Below are 21889 nucleotides of genomic sequence, written 5' to 3' on the forward strand. Positions count from 1 at the left end.
CTAGCTTTGCGATACTAATTACCACCACCAAGGTTTTTCGGACAAGAGCTGACACTCTTATTTAGGAAGCCTTCGGTTCTCCCTAGCATTAATCTAGCACAATTTACTTTAATCAGAGTTCACATAAACCACAAGGTTTGCACAGTTTCAATTAGGTAGCGTCTGGACCAAACTGTCGCGTGAATTCGTAAGAACACAGAGACTAGAACTTATTAAGTGTAATTTAATATGGAAAATACATCCACAATGCTTAAGATAAAAAGATAATAAAAGACAGACAAATATAGTGCAATTGTTTCTTATAAAATAAAAAGGATAAAATACAGAATTGATACCTCACTTATAATCAAGGTTCTGTTGCTGGGAGAAGCAGGAAAAATGGGACCTCTTCAATATCGAATTGACTCCCTCAGAGTGAACCACGAGTTACATTTTCAATACAGTTTTAAAAGCAAGCTACAGGGCCCACAGCCCCCCCTTTCTGTGACCTTATCCAGCTTGAATCTGTCATTACCATACAACCCTGTCTCTGCAGTCGGCATGTCTGGGGGCCTCCCAAACATGTGTTAGATTTCATTGTCTTGCAAGAGATATCCTCAAAGGCTTTCACCTTTGCGTCCTGCCATAAATGGTATAAGGTGCAGTGGCGCACGCAGGGGGGGTTTCTGAGTCTCTAGAAACCCCCCTGCGCTAACTAAGTGGCCACTGTCCTATACAGCAGCCGCGGCGCTGTCAAAGAAGCGTCCGCGGCGGTGCTGTATTGTATACAGCACCGCCGCAGACGCTTCTTAGACAGCGCTGCGGCTGCTGTATAGGACAGCGCTGGCGAAACGGAGCTGCTGTTTTTTTTTTTTGTTTTTTTTCGGTCGGCGGGGAGAAACCCCCCCCCCCCCCGACAATCCTCTGTGCGCCCCTGAGGTGCTACTCTTATCTACCAGCCCCCTCTGGGTGCTTTAACATACACAAAACCCCTTGATCTAACAGCTTCTAAGAGAACCATGTCACACTAACTTATCAATGGATTCATTTGATACAACCTATTTACACTGCAGTTATGAATTATCCCTTATAACTAACTGCAAGCTCTCTATGTTCACGACATAAGTATAAACTCCATATTGGGTACTCTAAAATAGCTGTAATCTAGCTAAATAGAATAGTTGTATAAATAGTAAATAATTATATTCACAAATATGTTCACTGAATTCCAGGCTCATATAACTGTCACTTCTAAATGTGTGATTAAATATATGGAGCATAAGGTACTCTGCTGAACAGTGTAACAGGCTTATCTCTATTATCGGACAATGAATTATTAATGCCTATGGTATACAGAGTTCACAGAGTAAGTGTGATAGAAGAAAAGTATAATTATGTGATGTCGATGTTTTAGTACCACTCTTGGATTAATTTAGATAATATAGAAAGAAGACTGGAATCGTAAGTGTGTAACCTTGAAACGTTAACTCCGTATTGGTTACTTTGAGATAGCTGTAATGCTAGAGGAATAATTGCATTGATACATCCTTACAATTCTAAACACTCTCAGAATGATTTTTTTTTTTTGCTACAGATGTTTGTACCAGATTTAAGGCCTACCATCAGTTCATAAATAGACCTGTTGGCATTTTTTTTATCCTGCTAACCCTCATCAGAGTTCCATGATAATACCGTAAGATCAGGGCTACCAGCTCATCAGATGTTGCTGACTTTGCATTCCTTTTCATGAAAGCCAGATGTCATAAACAAGGTTGCTGATGCGACTTTAATGTGGGCCATTTAAGTGTGCTTGTGCCCACTGTAGAATTTGCCAGCCTCCCCTGAAAAACTTACAATACATTCAATGTAGCTCTAGGCATATGAAGACTTACTTACTTACCTTCAGTGACTCTGGGAAGCTGCGGATCAGTAGTCTTCTCAGACTGACAAGTTTTGAGGAACAAGTCAGGAAAAGCATTCTATAAACAAAATAAAACATGTTAGATTTGACAAGGTGCAAACAATCAAGAAGGGGGTGCACTTTTGATATCAAGGAGTGGTATTGGTATTCGATTGCTTGTTCAACCTGTTACACTTACAATGCTTCATTAGAGTCAATACAACAATTGTATATATTTCAACTGCATACACAAGGACACCATTCTCATAAGATGGATTTAAGAAAGTATGGCTTGAAGAAGTACAAGACAACTAACTACTGTAAGGCAGGATAGATTTTAAATCATGTCATTTGTCTGAATAAATGCTAAGGTTTGCAGCCTTAAAGAGATACTTTATTTAAATAATATTGTCTTTTTTATACCCTTATATTTTAAAAGACAAGAATCTGAGAGTGTGAGAATTGTACAAGTCCACTTTACCCACCACATTTAAATTTCTGGTAAACACATTGGGCCTGATTCATTAAGGTAGTTAGGCAAGAATTTGGGTACGTTTTCAGACTCAAGTTTTGTGGCCAAAACCACGTTACAATACAAGGGGTGTAAATGAGTTTATTATTTTGTACATAAGTTAAATACTAGCTGTTTTTTTATGTAGCACGCAAATATCAACATTAAATTTCAGTGTATAAATAAGCTATCAAGTATTTGTGTGTTACATGACAAAACAACCAGTATTTAACTTATATACAAAATAATAAACTAGTTTACACCCCTTGTATTGTAACGTGGTTTTGACCAGAAAATCTGAGTAAGAAAAATTACTCAATTGCTTGCCTAAGTTCCTTAAAGAATAAGGCCCATAGAGCTGTAATTCCACAAATTTTGGATTAATTTAGTCTGTTTTACTTTTAAGAATATGAAGTGTTATCTCCTGTCCTCCTAACAGTGTCTGGGGCTATTCACAGGAGGATTCTTTCAATATTTTTTTACAAAAATAGCTGTGAGAAAATGAAGAATGAGAAATAATACATTTTATATGTATGTGACTAATGAGCAAAATTTTAGGTATTTACAAAATAACTTAAAGACTTTAGAAGAAGACACTCAAAGTTGCAGTTATTAAGTAAATTGCGGTATCTTGGACTACATAGACAATTTTGCAATTATGTTAACAACAAAGGCATCTGTTATACCCTGTAAACGCTTGACTGGGTAATAGCATCTCCTACTGTGCTCAGTGATTATCAAAGATGAAACTGGGACTTTCCAGGTCATCTCACAGATTTTCTCGACAATTACAGACAATTCTCTCTCAAAAACAGTGTTTAAAAGTGTTATCTCTGTGGCAAATTCTTGGATCCATGTTTCTTGATCTTACAGAGGACACATAACCCTTAGTGGGAATGTATTGTTGACTGGTGAATATTAAACTGGAAGATTGACAATGAATACCTTGTAAAAGCCCTCAAAGGTATACATAGTATATATTGGAGGTCCTTCTTCGAGCCTGCAGACTAATTGACCTGTATGCATTGTAACCTATATCATATGTATTCTGTTCATAACTTAAGTTCTCCTGTATCCTGGGGAAATATCTTTTACCTGCAAATGTCCCGGTATGCCTGTGTATCACAGAATTCACAAGGACGGTTGGATTATTTGCAACCTGCCTAGTTTGTCTCCACCCAGTGGAGTCTAACAAGGTGAAGGTTTTCAACAGGGATCCCCGTAAGAAGGTTTGGGCTTTGCTGCTTACAGTCCACAGTTTCGGTTCTCCAGATGGGTACCAGGCTAGACTGACAGAAGAAGATGTTATTAGCCGACAATGTGTGACGAGAATAGGAATGGATATAAGATAGCAGGTTACCAGGATTAGTTGAGAAGCATATATCACAAGATACAAGGATATGCTGAATAAGAACAATTACAGAATTACATGATACCTAAGATTATCTGAGATGAATATAGTGCTGGATACCCAGATCTGCTGAATAGGAACAGATACAGGATACCAGAACTACACAGGAACCAAACAATCTAGCAGCTTAGCAGGCTACAGGACAAGTAAATCTGGCACCATATTGCCAAAACAGGTGCCTTAATTAGTCTGAAGGATGAGGAGGCATGAAAAGCAATCAGCCAATGGCTGAAAATAGAAAACATAAAAGAAGACTGCCACCATTGTAAGAGGAGCCATCACCGCCAGAGAGAGGACAGACGGCGGATACCCGTCTTGTGAACCGGACCCCAATAAGTGAGCCATAGAGTCCAGCGTGAGACACTGTGACCCATTTAGTAAAGCTGAAACTTTTTTTGCCTCCTTTTCTTGTGCCTTGAACCTGCATCTCCAAGTCTTTTGAGTCCAGGGTGGGTTTATGCAACCCTCGACAGTTCCCTACCACCCCTAGACAAATGTTCTTTGAATGTAGAAAAACTCTGCAGGATTCAATTGGTTTAAGCTCCTGAGGGTCAGATGCATACATGGCCCTCTCAATCTGTTGTGGGAGGAGTTCTAAAGGAAGCTGACCACTACAGATTTCTCCACTGTGGATTAAGTGCTCAGGCTCAGAGACAAACTTGAGATTTTTAAAGAGTTAGCAAGAGCCAATCTCCTGGAAGTCCAGAACAGAAAAAAGTAGCAGGCAATAGCAGATAATTTTATGAGGGGGCAGGGAGCACTAGCTTTGTGACCACACTCAAGAATCTGCAAGATGCCTGGGCTGGACTGTATGTAGACTTGCAAAACCATGGGGATAGAGTGACACTATATAATTTGATAAGGGCTATACTACAATCCACATACTATGTAAATATAAAAAAAGGCTTGCCAGGACCATGAAGGGATGGTCAATACCACTTGGAAGACCTTGAGATTGACCCACTTCCTGACTTCTTCTAGGTAGCTAAGAAATATTTAGGAGTTAAATATGTTACTGTGGGAGAGCAGTGTCTCAAAGCAATACCAGCTGCATATAGTGCTGGAGATGTTCACTTGAATGCCAGAGCACACTAACTTAATGATGTGGACTCAGGTGTGACCAGCATCATAAAATAGACTCAGAAGTGTATCTGCAAGTAGTTAGAGGAGATGCCAGCCTTAGGTATAATAGAAGCATCTATGAGCCCCTGGACATCCAGTGTTCCTGGTATCCTAGAAAAATAAGACCACCATAAGTTTTTGTGCTAATTATCTTTTACTTCTTCTTCTTCTTCTTCTTCTTCTTCTTCTTATTATTATTATTATTATTATCCCTTATTTATAGGGCACCATTTATGGTCTGCAGTGTCGTACAGAGATCAAACAGCAAGACAGTAAATTGTATAATAGTACAATACAATACATAAGCAACACTACAACTCTCAACACAGCTACTGAAAGCCTGGATGGGTGATGAGGGCAATGGATGAATCCTGTACCCACTAATGTAAGCACAACTGACAGGTTTAGAGCTAATGAAATGTTAAGACAATGGAGGAGGAAGTCAAGGGGCAGAGAGGCCAAAGAGGAGGTGCGCTAGAGCTTACGATCTAAAGGGAAAGGGGCAGACAGACGGTTAACACATGGCGGTGAACCAGTGTAAGGGGATCTGAGGGTAACAGTGGGAGACATGTAGGACAAAAGAGGGTGAGGTAAACTACATGTTGAAATGGTTTGCAGGGTTTTTATGAACAAGTGAGTTTTCAATGGCCGTTTGAGATGTGCCTTCCAGAGGGGAGGAAAAGCAATGATCATTAGCTGACCAGAGAATGCGGGAGGGAGTATGTATGGAGATGAGACTGGAGATGTATGGAGCAGTGGAGTTGTACATTGTACCTAAGGAAGAAGAGTTTAAAGAGGATTCTGTAGGGGAAGGGGAGGTATTGTAAGGCCTGGCAGAGAGGGAAGGCAGATGTGGAGCGATAAGAGAGGAAGATAAGTCTAGTTGCAGCATTAAGTGTAGATCGAAGAGGAGCGAGGTGGGATCCTGGGAGAGGAAGATTCTTGTAAGGGGAGTTGGGGAATAGAGTAGATAGTGGTGTTATCAACAGTGATGAAGAAATTGGGAGGGGAGCAGACTATTGATGGAGGGGAAACAATGAGTTCAGATTTAGACATTTTACGTTTGAGAATGCAAAAATACATCCAGGAGGAGGTGGCGGAGAGGCAACTGGGATCAAGATAGGGTTTTTTAAGAATGGGTGTGACAAGAGCATTGTTTAAAGGATGAAAGGTAGATGCCAGTGGAGTGGGACATATTGAAGAGGTGAACAAGGAGGTGCAGGCAGTGGGTTAGAAGGAGCACAGAAGGTGATATATATATAGCTGTTGCTGCTGCTGCTGATGATAGCTGGAGGGAGAGGAGGGTGGAGTGGCAGAAGAGTGATGAAAGAAAGAGGTTTTGTGTCTGATGGCCTCAACTTTGGAAGTGAAAATGGAGGCAAAGTCAATGGCAGGAAAGGAGGATGGGAGGGGAGGAGGAGAGGGATGGCAAAGGAGAGTGTTGAAATTGGCAAAAACTGCAGTAGGTAATGGGGACTGTTAAGAAATGAAGGATTGATTGTTTAGCAAGGGAGAGGGAGGTACTGTATGATGAGAGGATGAACTTGAAATGAAGGAAATCTGCCAAGATAATAAGATTTCCTCCAGTGGCATTTAGCAGTATGTGTACATTATTAAAGGAAACAGGTAAATTTGGAGTGCCAAGGTTGGGGATTAGAATGGTGAAGGTGGACAGAAGAGGCAGTGGCAGCAGAGTCAAGAGTGGTGGTGAGGGTGTGATTGTAGAGGGAGGCCATCTGGTTGGAGCAGGCCTGAGTGGATAGAGGGGATAGGAATTGACAAAATAGCAGGATCAAGAGCATTAGGATTGCATCTAGTAAGGGTGGTTTCATTTGTGGAGGAATTCTGGAGAAAAGATGGGGGAAAGATTGAAGGAGAGAAAATGGTGGTCAGAGAGTAGGAAAGGAGAGTTGGAGAAATAAGAATGAGCACATTGGTGGGAGAAAACAAGGATCAAGTGAGGGATTGAGACAGTGCGTGGGGGAAGAGGTCCATTATGAAAGGCCAAAAGAGGAAGAAAGGGCAAGAATTTTGATGGACCCTGGGTCAGTGAGGTTGTCAATGGGAATGTTAAAGTCACCTATGATGATGGTGGAGGGGTGTGAGGAGAGGTAGTGGGGAGGCCAGACTGAAAAAGTTTCAAGAAATTGGGAAGTGGGACCAGGGGGCAGTAGATGACTGAAATACAGAGATGGATGGGGTGAGGTAGGCGAGACAGATATAGTGGGCTTCAAAGGAGGAGAATAAAAGGGAGGGCTCAGGGAGCTGAAACAGGGAATGTTAGTTTTACATATTGAAATATGTGTCAAGCTAAAAAAACATATCATTTGATCATGTTAAGACTGTCCAGAAGGGGATGACTTTTGTGTGAGTTTGTCAGCTTAACATATACTCATATATGTGGAACTAACATTCCCTGTATTTAATATAGAGAAGTACTTAGAACAGTTTTAATTGTGTATTTGGTGAGTGGAGAGTATCCATGTTTTATGCCTACACAATGTTGGGCAACCCCCTCTTGCTTCCCAGTTTGCACATGAAGAGTGCAGAGGGTCAACATCATTTTGTTTATGCTATGTAAGTTCCAATCACTTGCACCCTATTTTTTTATTTACATTAATTATTTCCAACTTGTGTCAGGTGAGCTCCAGGTCTCCCATGGCTGCTAGTGCTTGGAAAAGGCTTGCCTTTGAAAGCTTTGTGCAGATAAACCTGTAGTCCAGATAGAAAAGTATAGCATTTGATCATATTAGGACTGACCAGAAGGGGAAGATATTGGCGTTAGCTTGTCAGCTTAACATATTTTTAAATATGTGGAACTAATATTCCCTGATTTTAATATATAAAAGTATTTAGAATAGCATTACTTGTGTCTTTGGTGAGTGCAGAGTATCCATGTTTTTGTGTACGTGTGTATGTATATATATATATATATATATATATATATGTATATATACATATATGCAAACTGCCAGTCAGATCTCTCTGTATGTATGTATGTATCTCATGGCATCAGGGGAAGATGCAACAGTGCGCTGAGGTGCTCACATTCTGATCTGGCAGACTGATCAAATACAATTATGACAGCATATTTGATACCAGTTAAACTTATTAAACAACTTATAAAGAGGATGTATTAGTAGCCCACAGATCAACTAAACCAGGACAGGTCAGTCCGTTCACCTTGTACTTTCTGATCAGCAACCTTTTTATCCCTTAGTTCCGCCTTGTGTTGATATGACTTTGCCTACCATTGCGTGTTGCATAAGCCTCGCCTACCACCAATGTGGCTAAATATAACTATGTGCAAATCCTGCCTACAGTCTATTTGGACCCACCCACATGAGGTCACTTCTAGAATTTTTTCTAGGGTCACTTTATGTTCCCATTCTACCCCTGTTTGTGTTTACATTGGAATTAAGTAAGGAGTCTTGACAAATACCTCTATCATCAGCAGGGGTGGGTTGGGAACTTAAAACGGCAGTGGAATTTTTTTTTGAAGTGGCCTCATGTGGGCAGCACCAAATCAATTATAGGTGGGGCCAACACAAAAGTAGGTGGGATTTAGAATTACTGGAATTTGGCTGTATTAGTATTTACAAAAGCCTAGATGTGATGACTCAAGTCACAGTGGGTGCTTTCTAAAGCAATGCAGGGCGAAAGCTGCAGTCCTTTGTTATAAAAATACATGAATGCTTTTGCATTGTCTGCGAATGCTTTATACCTGTGTGCTCCAAACGGTTTTGTTGCCTACCAACACATCCTTCCAATATTCCCTTCATAGAAACATATTTGACTTTGTTTTAAAAGTTTAACTATTATGAAACATGTTGGCACAATCGTATTTAACAGTCTGACAGAGTTGCGTATTGGCACCTCACCACACTGTTGTATCTATCCCTGATGCCATGAGTTGCAAACTACCAGTAGAAAGATGCGATCACCACAAAGGTGAATTGCTTCTAGCATCTGCAACAAAACACTTAGTTTGCAACAATTGTGTATGAGCCCTAAATGTGCCCAGTGATTGGGGGTTGTTTGAAATAATAACAGTGCAGGGAGGGGTGGCAAAGGGATCAGTACAGTGGGGACTGACAATGGCATAAGTGAAGGGGAGATATATATATAAGGGTTTGCTGGTGATATATTAAGTACAAAGGAGGCAGGATTGGTGATATTGTCAGTGGAACAGGGACTGGCCGTATGTTCAACAAGGTGATCTAAGATTGGTAACAATGCAAGGAAGGAGGCATTCAATGGACTCAATGCAAGGACCACTAAAGTATCACCAGAGCTGGAATAAGGCTCTGGGGGGGCCTGGGGCACTTACAACAGGTGGGGGGTTATTATATTAGATATATTTTAGACAAATACACACACAAAACTGTGAGCTCTACTGTTGTGTATGCAGCGCTGCTTTCACGAGCAGTACAGTGTGAAGCGGGACATAGCACCCAAATGTCCTTGTAGTTGAACCAAGTCCTGACTAAGTGAGACAGTCACCCAAATCCGGGACTGCCCCACTAGATTCAGGAGAGATGGCAGACGGTCCTGCTCTCTCCTGCCTGTTCTTGTCACTTTCAACACCTGTGGCTGCTGGTGTCTTTAGCTCACTTGCTGGCTGTCTGGATCCTGAAGTGTTGGGGGCCCTATTTGGGTACAAAAATGGGTACATGAAATTTCAACCAGCCTCGCATTAAATCAATGGCACCCACAATTAATAATTAGGCCTCCCTCCAGCCCCAATAATAAAATAATAGTATTCACATTTAAAAAATAAATCTATCTCCCTCCCACCAAACAGCCCTACCAATAAATTAATAGCATTTACGTTTAATAAATATAACCATTTCCCACAACCATCCCCAACATTAAATAATTTGCATTCACATTTATGAATAGCCCTCCTCCACATTCACGTATTAGCCCCAAGCCATCCCAGCATTATATTAAAGGTCCCATCACTTCACCTTAAATTAATAGTGCCCACTATTACTTTTTAATAGCCCCACCATCAACCAACAAATAAATTAATAGCACACAGCATTAAATAATTAGCTCCGATCCATAGTCCCCCATTATATTAATAGCCTACCTCCCACACAAATTACAGTAGAGACCCACACCCCAGTAATAATTTAATTGCATTTACGTTTAATAAATATACCTAAATCCCGCAACCATCACTGCCATTAAATAATTAATTTTTAATAAATAGACCTCATTCTCCCCAAACATCCCCACATTCAATTAATAGTCCCCATACCACCCAAAGATTAAGTTAAAGATCCCATCACACTATCTTAAATTAATAACCCCACTATTAAATTAAATATCCTCACCATCATCCCACAAATAAAATAGCACCCATTAAATAATTAGCCCCCACCTACACTCCACCATTAGATGAATAACATTACTCTCATCCAAATTAATATTAAGACCCCCCAATCACTTCCCTCACACATTATAGTAGTATAGCAGCTCCCGATCATTCCCTCATATAGTATAGTAGTATAGCAGCCCACCCCTCTTTCCCTCACATAGTTTAAAGGTATAGCAGCCCTCCACTCCTTTCCTTACATAGTATAATGATATAGCAGTCTACCCTACTTCCCTCACATATTATAGTGGTATAGCAGTCCTCCCCTCCTTCCCTCACATAGTTTAGCAGCCCTCCCCTCCTTCCCACACATAGTATAGTGGTATACCAGCCCCACTCCCTCTTTCCCTCACATAGTACAGTGGTATAGCAGCATCCCATCCTTCCCTCACATAGTATAGAGGTATAGCAGCCCCCCCCCTTCCCTCACATATTATAGTGGTATATCAGCCCCCCCTCATTCCCTCACATACTATAAAACTATAGCAGCCCCCTTCTCATTTACTCACACAGTATAGTAAAGTAATTTAGCAGCCCCCCATAGTATAGTAAAATTGATTAGAAGCCCCCCATAGTATAGTAAAATAGTTTAGCAGCCCCCTATAGTATAGTAGTATAGCAGCCCACGCCTCTTTCCCTCACATAGTATAGTAGCCCTTCCTTCACATTATATTGTAGTATAGCAGCCCCCCATCATTCCCTCACATAGTATAGAGGTATAGCAGCCCCACCATCAAATAGCAACCCCCTTCTCATTTCCTCACACAGTATAGTAAAGTAATTTAGCAGCCCCCCATAGTATAATAAAATAGATTAAAAGGCCCCCCATAGTATTGTAAAATAGTTTAGCAGCCCCCCCCCCATAGTATTGTTAAGCAGTTTGCAAACCCCCATAGTATAGTAAAATAGATTACCAGCTCCCCATAGCATAGTAAAATAATTTAGCAGCCTTCCCCCATAGTATAGTAAAATAGTTTAGCAGTCCTCCCATAGTATAGTAAAATAGATTAGCAGCCTCCGATAGTATAGTAAAATAGATTAGCAGTTCCCCCCCCCCCCCATAGTATGGTAAAATAGATTCGCAGCACCCCATGGTATAATAAAATAGATTAGCAGCCCCTCCCATAGGATATTAAAATAGATTATCTGTCCCCCTATATCATAGTAAAATAGATTAGCAACCACCCATAGTATAGTAAAATAGATTAGCAGACCCCCATAGTATAGTAAAATATATTAGCAGCTCCCTTCCCCTCTGTCACTCACCGGACTGTGAGTGCTACTTCCCGTGTATTCAGGAACCGTGGCCGTCCGCCATCCTGAGGGTCTGCGCATGTGCAGCCCTTTCAAACCTTCAGTACCTGTTGCTTTTAATTGATTGGATGATCAGGCAACCCTCCCTATTTTAACCACCTGTGATCATTACCTGGTTGGCTGATCTTGGAGTCTCATTCCCCATGAGCCTCTGAAGGTGTTCCTGTGTTCCTCGTGTATTCAGCTCCTGCTGATTCCTGTTCACTTCAACTCTCCTGTGTTCATCGTGTCTGCACTTAGCTGATTCCTATCCGCTGCCTCCGTTGCTTCTACAGAGTTCCTGCTCACTTCAGCTCTCCTATGTTCATCGTGCCTGCACTCAGCTGATTCCTATCCGCTGCCTCCGTTGCTTCTACAGAGTTCCTGCTCACTTCAACTCTCCTGTGTTCATCGTGCCTGCACTCAGCTGATTCCTATCCGCTGCCTCCGTTTCTACTACAGAGTTCCTGATCGTCTCAACTCTCCTGGGTTTATCGTGTCAGCGCCCCGCTGCCTTCACCTCTACTACTGGATACCAGACAGCCTCAACTCTCCCGTGTTCTTCATGTTTCCAGTTCCACTTACTACTGCTTCCTGAGTATTGCTTCGTTCATTCTGGATTACCTGCCGTGCGCTGCACCAACCTGATTACCGCTTCCACCCTCCAGTGGTCTCTCCTCCTGCCGGCCTTCAGCCGTTCAGGTATCCCTGCACGTCTCTCTGACAGCCTGCTCTCCTGAACCGCGGTATGCATACTTTCCATTGACTTTGCTTGTGTATTGCATATCCATCTGGACTGAGTTGTGTTCTCCTCCGGAGCCTCCTATCCACTGAAGCTATTGTTACCATTGACTTTGTTTCCTATTGCCTGGATAGTTATTGTGACTTTGTATACTTAAGCAGTGCTTGTCAGTTATCGTTGTATTGTGGATATCATCGTGGAATCAAGTTCTGTGTGCCCCGTGTATACTCTGTATTACATTCATCTCCTCGTGCCCCTCCTCACATATATATAGCAGGGGTACAACTTGCTGACGCAGACCACTGACTCCTGTTCCCTGTGACACCAGTTTCAAGTATCCTCTCACATAAGCAGTGGTACAACTTGCTATACGCAGACCACTGACTTCCCTGTTACCTACCTTCACCTGGATTCCATTCCTTCACCTAGACAGCGGTACAACTTGCTATACGCAGACCGCTGACTCTCACTACCTCCTCGCTACTCCTTGACATTCCTCCTCACTATCGCAGTGGTACAACTTGCTATACACAGACCACTGACTTTACTCACGTCCCCTTGTCCATCTGGTTCCTCGTGTACATTCATCTACTCATTACCAGTTGCTGCTAGTCATAGACTTTCCTCAAGCATTCTCTCACCATCTGCTGTTTCTCCTGTTCCGTTGTCACCCTGCTACCAGAGAACCATATTACCAACTATATTACTCTGGTAAGTCCATCATCTGGTGATATCCTGGGCAAAGACTCCTAGTGCCCGTGACAGCCTCACACTTACCTTGTTTAAGCCATGCTGCACTGGAGTGTCCTCTCCTATCTGCAACCAGGGCCGGATTAAGGGAATGGAGGCCCCTGGGCTAAGGGCGCCTCCATTCCCCCGTGAGGCCCCCATTGTGAGCCGCCCGCCGCCCCCGTCCCCCGTGAGGGCCCCCCCCAAAGCGCTTACCTGTCAGTCCAGTCCTCCGTCCCTGGCGCGCTGTAAGCTCCTTACTGAGGAGATCTGGAGAGAGTTTACTCGCGAGATCTCCTCAATAAGCAGAGTACTGAGCGCCGGGGATGGAGGACTGGACTGACTGTGCTCAGCAGCATTGATCGGGCTGGGGGTGCCCCCCGCCCCCGGACCGATCAATAATGCTGCTGCGGACTTTGAAGGGCCCCCAGTTAGACCTCGGGTTAATCCGGCCCTGTCTGCAACTCTCGCAGACATGGGACAGCACCTGTCATGTGGTGCTTGTCCCATGTGTCATTCTGCTTCTACAGGGCCTGGCGGAGGCCAAATATGGAAGGGGGAACGGACGATTCGACAATCCGCAGGCACCTCTACCCTGTCCTCCCGTGCAGCCAGGAGGATTAAAACATTTTTATTTTTTATTTTTTTAAATCAGATGGCCTGAAGCGGCCTCATTTTCCACTGGTAAGGCCTATCACTAATCTGCCCCTGACCATCAAAGGCAAAGGACATTTAAGCACTATTTGAACTCTACCAATTCACTGTAATCAGGCCCGGCGCTCCCATTAGGCAATGTTAGGCAATTGCCTAGGGCGCCGGGCTCTGCAGGGTGCCTCGAAATTAAAAAAAAATGACTATGGTCATTTAAAACGGAAATCCACGGGGAGGAGAGGAGGGAAGGGGCTATGAATCTTACCTGCATGAAGCTGCTCCTCTCTGCTCTGTCTCCTCCCCTCCGCTCACTGACAGTGACAGGCCGTGATGATGTCATCATCACGGCCCGACAGTGTCTGTGAGTGGAGGGGAGAAGACAGAGCAGAGAGGAGCAGCTTCATGCAGGTAAGTTAAAGAAAGACATGGGGAGCTGAGGGGAGGGAAGCGCAGCGCCAATTTTGACAGGGGGGGGCGCCGATTTTTAAGGGGGGGGCGCCGATTTTTAAAGGGGGGGGCGCCGATTTTCACACTGGACACAAGGACCCTAGCACCGGCGCTGACTGTAATACAAAACATGAATGCAGCGGCACACTTTAGACACTAAAGACATACTTATGACAATAAACATTTGTGTATTAGACTCAATAATATCAATTGTAATGTCTGAAGTAAACATTCTTGTGCACATTTTGATCAAATTGTAAATGCATATATACCACAACAATGTGACCTCATGCAGAAGCAACAGAGAGGTATGTTCCAATGTTAAAGGAATTATTAGTGTAGCTATCCATCTGAATGAGATCACCTTGTCTCTAATGACACGCACATGATACCATAATCACTGACTTTGTACACCTGCGCTCTGGTAGATGCAGAAGGCAGACGTACAAAGTTAGGTTGGACAGGACCGAGCTGCCCTGTCCACCAATGTGTGATGACGTGAATCACATCATCATGCAATGGTTAGTAGGGCAACACAATATGCAACACTGCAAGCCTCCACTGATGTATTTTGTCACATACAGAAAATCGTTTTTACGATTACCACTATTCCGACATGGAGAAGCCCTACAAAGAAAATCCGAAATTATGAAAAAAAATGATTGGAAAATAAACAGACTTACCTTCAACCCGACGCTGGAGATCTCTGATGGAAGCACCATGCTGACAGCAAGTAATTCCGATTGTAGAAGTGTTCGGCACTGCAGGCTAATGTCATCGCAACGTCTTTCAATAGAAATTTAAAGCAGCAATGTGGGGACCCCTAAGGTTAAGTGTTTAAACACTTAACCCGACATTGCTGCTTTAAATGTCTAATGACAGACGTCGCAATGACGTCAGCCTGCAGTGACAAGCATTTCTCCAATCGGAATCACTTGCTGTCAGCATCGTGCTCCCATGGGAGAGCTCCAGTGTCGGGTTGAAGGTAAAGCTGGGTACACACTACACAGTTTTCATCCAATAATCGGCTAAATCAGCCAACATACGACCGCTCATTCAAAAGTCGGGTCAGTGTGTGCAGTGACACGATGGTTGAAAGTCTGCCCAAATGGACGATTGTCGCCTCATTTGGTTGGTCGTACTGTTTAATATTTTCGTTCCAATCTCGTTTCCGTTGTGTAATGTGTATAAACTTCCGACCGATGCACAACAGTGAGTACAAATTACAGTCATTGCTCACGACAACGTGGCTGTAAAAAGTCGCTAAAGGGACATCCGCTCTTCCCTTTATCGTCCTAAACAAGGCTAGTGTGTATGCAGTCAATGGACCGAGTGATTGGAACATCGACCGCATGTAAAATCGATCGGCATAAAAAGTTGGTGGAAAATTCTGTAGTGTGTACCCAGCTTAAGTCTGTTTCTTTTCTACTCGGTTTTTAATTTCGGATTTTCTTTGTAGGCCTTCACCATGTCAGAGTAGTGGACATCGGTAAAGCGTACCCAACCCAAAAAAAGTACTTGATACCATACAGGATGACAAGCACAGTATTCCAAACACATGATACCACACTGTGTAATATGTATAGGATATCACATACAGGATAGGACACACAATATGATAGTGCAGGACATTACACACAGGATGATATATACGGAATATAGGACACACATGATGACATGCATAGAACATTGCACACAAAATATAACACACAAGATGAGATGCTGAACAAAGGATGACATTTATAGGTCATCAAACACAAAATATCATACACAGGATAAAAAACACAGGATATAAAACACAGATGATATGCACATGACGTCACATTCAATATGACATGCACTTAATATTGAAAATGTAGGAGTGATCTTCGCCACATCATTAAGCATTAAGTTGTGGTGAATGTTAGTCCAAATTCGCATCCCTCAGGGATTCAGAAGGCCTCCAGTATCCTTCCATATATGTTGAAACAGCTAGAAAATATCACTTGGTGCACAATGGTCCACAATAAAGGAATTAATATAATATAGTAGATACTGTTTTTCAACAAGTGACTTCAAATCAATAAATGTGCTGCTCACCTAATTTAAGTGAAATATATTCTTATAGAAGACAATACCACACACAAGGCAGAAGATCTAGGATGAAACAATCGGTGGTAATGCGAATGTTTACAAACGTGACATGAAACTATTGGAACAAGGCTTTTTACTAAGCGTTCTACATTGTACAGCCTCTGCTTACTTGCATTGCCCCTTTAACAGCATAATTAGTAGTGCGGCTGTTATAAGTGACATCCATGCGGCTGCGGGGATGTTAAAATGCTGCAATAGTTCCAGCACACTTTTGTAAACAGTTGGAATGAAGACTTTATCGGAAAATTACATCTTTGGAATTAAGAGTAAATAGGGAATGTCACTTTCGCTATTCCACTGTCGTTGTTAGTACTGTCGGGGTTTAGTTAATCGTGATTACGTACTCAACCCAAAACAATATGCACAGAAAACCACACACAAGACAGAAGATACAGGATGCTATATACAAAACATTACACAGAAGACAGAAGATACAGGATGTTATATACAAAACATCATGCAGAAGACAGAAGATACAGGATGTTATGTACAGAACATCACACAGAAGACGATACGCACAGGATTCCACAAACAGGACAGAACACCCAGGGTGATAAGCACAGGACATCATACAATACGGAGGATCTAGAAAGGTACCATATGCTGGGCAGGACACAGACGATACAATTGACACCACACACAGGATGACATGTACAGGACCATGCACATAGGATGACATACAGGACATCTCACACAGGATAATATGCAGACGACATCACAAATAAGATGACCTGCACAGGACCCAGCAGAAAGTATGACCTACACAGGACACACATAGGATTAAAGACACAGATTACCATGCAGGACACCCAAGATGACATGACAAATTTAAAATGCACATGGCATTGAACAAAGGACAGAACACCCACAATGATATGCACAGGACATTGTACGTAGAATGACATGCAGGATTCCAGACACAGGACAAAACACACTGGATGATGTGCAGAACAGCAGAAACTGAGCAAACAGATTATAACATGCACAGGACATTAGTTTTACACTACCTCTATCAAATGCAACTCCATACTAGGTCACTTTGGTATCGGTCTGTGTTATAATCCACCACTGTTAATAATATGATAGATAGGGATCACAGATTAGATTAATTAATGTCCACTAGCGAAAGCAATTTAATATAAAAAAAAACTTGTAGGCTATGAAATAGAAAACCCTGGATTAATTATTTGTTTTCTTGCCTCCAGATTTAGCAATCTGGTTAAGGCAATGGGGAAAATAACTTGCTGATGTGTGCTCTATGGTTAACTTTTAGTGTTTATTGGAATAATACCAGAATTTGCTACCTTGCTTGTTTACAGAATTAACCTTTATTCCTTTATGATTCAGTGCCCAAATTTTCTAGTATTGTGTCATAAGACTCACCTTGTGACATGTGGGTGTGAAAGGGTTAATAAACACAAAACCAACTCAGTCCTTTAGCTCAGAACTGGAAAAAAACAGTTTGATCCAGGAACATCCATCTACTGTTTGGAGATGTCTAGCCAGAAGTGGTCATCATGGAAGAGTGTCGGCCAATAAGCCAACCTCCCATGTGGAAACAAGGCCAAGTGACTCAACTATGCACGAAAACATAGGAACTTGGGTGCAGAAAAATGGCAGCAGATACTCTGGACTAACGAGTAAAAAAATTAAATATTTGGCTGCAACAGATGACAGTTTGTTCACCAAAGGGCTGTATAATATAATAATGAGTGTCTGCAGACAACAGTGAAGCATGGTGAAGGTTCCTTGCAAGTTTGGGGCTACATTTCAGCAAATGAAGTTGGGGATTTGGTCAGGATAAATGGTGTCCTCAATGCTGAGAAATACAGGCAGGTATTTAACAATCATGCAATAGCATCAGGGAGGTGTCTGATTGGCTCAAAATGTATGCTGCAGCAGGACAACAACCCCAAACAGACAACCAATGTCACTAAGAACTATCTTCATCGTAAAGAAGAACAAGGAGTCCTAGAAGTGATGAAACAGCCCTCTGATCTCAACATCATCGAGTCTGTCTGAAATTACAGAGAGACAGAATAAATTAAACAAGCCTACATCCACTGAAAATTTGTGGTTAGGTCTCCAAGATGTTTGGAACAACCTCCTTGCCGAGTTCCTTCAAAAACTGTGTGCAAGTGTGCCTAGAAGAATTGATGCATTGATCATGTTTTGAAGGCAAATAGTGGTCACACCAATTCTTGGTTTGATTTAGATTTCTCTTCTGTTCATTCACTTTGCATTTTGTCATTTGAAAAAAATTAAATATCAACACTTCTAATTTTGATATATATATATATATATATATATATATATATATATATAGTTATGGCCAGCCTAAAGTTTTGAGAATGATGCATTGGTTTTCACAAAGTTTGTTGTTTCAGTGCTTTTAGGCCTTTTTTGTCAGATGTTGCTATGGTATACTGAAGTAATATTACAAGCATTTCATGATTGTGAAAGGCTTTTATTGACAATTACCATACATTTATGCAAAGAGTCAATATTTGCAGTGTTGACCCTTCTTTTTGAAGGCCTCTGCAATTCGCCCTGACTTGCTGTCAATCAACTTCTGGGCCACATACTGACTGATGACCGCCCATTCTTGCCTAATCAATGCTTGGAGTTTGTCAGAATTTGTGGGTTTTTGCGAGAGATGTTAACTGACCCCCATGTTTGGGTTTTGGATCTGGATTAACTTTGGGTTTGGTTTTGGCAAAACCACTCTCGCATGTTTTGGCTTTGGATCCATATTTTTTTTTCTAAAATCCCCTTTTTTTTTTGCTAAAATCACATAATTTTACTCTTTTTTTGTTCCTACATTATTATTAACCTCAATAACATTAATGTCCAGTCATTTCCAGTCAATTTTTGTCAAGCGACAAGACCACTGCTACTCCTGTTTCTGTGTGATCAATGGCACTGAGCAATGTTACTGGAGAATGGAGAGTGACAAGAACACTGCTAACCCTGTTTCTGTGTGAGCAATGGTGCTGGGTCTCCTGGGGAGGGAGGTACTTAAAGAATCCAAAACCTGCGAGATCCGACAATGTAACAATGACGTTTTGCCTCGATTCAGATCCGAAGACGTGCAAAAGTACCGAGCTGGCTCGCAAGCCTACTCGGATCCCCTAAATTCGGGTGGGTTCGGTATTCAGAAAACCGAACCCGAGCATTACTAGTTTTTGTTTGTCCACCTGCCTCTTGAGAATTGATCACAGGTTCTCAATGGGATTAAGGTCTGGGGAGTTTCCTGGCATGGACCCAAAATTTCGATGTTTTGATCCCCAAGCAACTTACTTATCACTTTTGCTTTATTTCAAGGTGCTCCACAATGCTGGGAAAGGCATTGTTTGTCACCAAACTCTTCTAGATGTAAATTCTCCAGGTTGAATGAGCTACTAGGAACAGGGCCCTCCCTTCCCACTATCTCGAAGTCTGTACCTTCTCTGTTTTTATGTATGATTGTAATGATTAATATGATTTTTTGCATGATTTGCTATGCAGACTGTCTGGTGCTGCAGATTTTTGTGGATTTTTATAAATACAGATTATAATGAACTAGGTCCATAGAGTCACTGAAGCATATACTCCAATGCCACTGAAGATAGACAAACGAGTCATGAAGAGACAGGTGGCTCTTGCCCAGGCCTGGGGTCCCACTGCTGCAATGAATTTCTGTCTTTATATTGATGGACAGGTCGTTGCTATCAATGTCTATATTTTCCATTATTAGATAGCTCCTCTGAGCGCCTGACACTGCCTTCAAACATGTGTAAGCAAAGAGACTCTGATGGATGATGCTCTGTTTAATAGCAAGATTATGTATGGGTTTATAAGCTGTGTCATGTCACATATGAATCAACAAAGAAATAAACAGTCGATGTGGTGGGAATTATAGTATATAGAGCAAGAATCTGCACCAGAATAGTATTTATATATTTAATTTTCCACTGGTAGTATATCCCAAAACTTTATTTCATTGGGGTACTCTCCTAGAACAAATAATAAAACACCAAAAAGAGAAGAAGCAAAGGGCTCTAGTGTTGGAGGCAACACATAAAATAAAAAATTGTGATATGTAGAAACAGATTTGCGTGTGTGGAATAGATTAAAATCAAAGAGAAGAGGAGTCCTCCAAGAATCTATAGAGTGCTCTGTACTAGAATATCACACATATACACGGTCTATGTCCGGTGCTGGGGCAGATTTACAGGAGCTGTGTTACTCCAGAGGAATGGCTTGATCTTTTACATGGTCCAAGGAAATTCATGGTCCTTTGACTATCTGGTACGCAGTTTTTATTTACCTAGGGCTGTATGTTGCACCTGTGTGCTTCACCTTTGGGTCTGCTACCTATTTTTACACTCTGTCTCCTGGTGGAGGATTATCTCTGGGTTCTGGTGCAGTTTTATACATAACAATACTGCACTATGTTATTTTTTGTTTTGTTTTTCTACATTGTCGATATGTCTGATGGAGATTGAGAGGGATTACCTCTGAAGAGGAAACCTCCATATGATCCATACTTCTTGAATACATCCTTACGGTACGCAGATATTACATTTTCCCAACACCATATTTGTGATAATACACATTGGGGCGCCCTACTTGTTTTTTCTGTTGCAGCATCTTCGTTATCCGGATTAACCATCTGGCCACAAGTATCCTGAGGCTGCCGCTCTTAACTGAGCTAAGTGCTGTTGTTTGGGACTGATCCTCTAATACTGGACTTTATACATTATCTATACCAGTTGTTTATCCAAATTGTATTTACGCTGTGGTAATTAGCGCCATCATATATATCTCTGTTTGCGTGTTTTATATATATATATATATATATATATATATATATATATTGTAACAAAAGGAGGCATTTAGCTGGCAATATGCAGAGAAGGCAGGAAAATAGAGTAAAACATTTGTGCAGTAACGCACCTAGATTCAATGTAAAGACTTATGTATGAAAAGCAATAGTTTAAGTTTGATTAACTTACATGATTTGAAATCCTTCCTCTCTGCAAACAGACAGGGTGTGTCTGTCTGTTAGTGCAAACAGAGGCAGTGATGGGCGTTTTCTTTAAAAGAGAAGGTGGGTGTGTCACCTGTCCATCAAGCTAAGGCTGGGGGAGGAGTATCAGGTATAAAAGCTTGTTTGTATCACTTGTTCAGAGAGACCAACGCTGGGGTAGCTGGCTGGTCCTGAGAGAGAGCTGGTCTATGTATAGCTAGCGTTTAGGGTCTCCAAGTATTGCTGTGAAATCTGTACAGTGTCAAAACTGTCGAAGTCAGCAAATTGGATAAAGTCATTTCAATTAAAGTCGAGCAAACTTGGTTGTCTTTGTCTGAAAAGATGCGTACAGTATGCATCGACGTACAAGGGCACGCTACGGCGTGAAAGGGCGTACGCATCCACTACACGTGGCAGCAACAGTGATAGGTCTTTTACCATACATTCGCACAAACACGCATACTTATAAAATAGTACACATTAATGGTAGTTGCAACACATAGTCAGTTATGTCGAAATATAGTAGTATTTATATGTTATTATTAGATTCTGTTTTTCTGCATGTTTTTTACCCATA

General features: G+C 41.7%; 1 protein-coding gene across 1 annotated transcript in view; it reads right to left on the reverse strand.

Moving 5' to 3' along the window:
- Positions 1-17438, reverse strand: part of LOC142161564 (glycine N-acyltransferase-like) — a 63232-nt gene extending 45794 nt beyond the window's left edge. The window contains exons 1-2 of the mRNA XM_075217291.1: positions 17309-17438; positions 1880-1958 (exon numbers count right to left, since the gene is read on the reverse strand). Of these exons, the coding sequence (XP_075073392.1) occupies positions 1880-1957 (78 nt within the window). The 5' untranslated portion in view covers position 1958; positions 17309-17438. The remainder of the gene's footprint in view (positions 1-1879; positions 1959-17308) is intronic.
- Positions 17439-21889: the final 4451 nt, after the last annotated feature.

This window comes from Mixophyes fleayi, chromosome 6 (assembly GCF_038048845.1).
Source record: "Mixophyes fleayi isolate aMixFle1 chromosome 6, aMixFle1.hap1, whole genome shotgun sequence".
Lineage (NCBI taxonomy): Eukaryota > Metazoa > Chordata > Amphibia > Anura > Limnodynastidae > Mixophyes > Mixophyes fleayi.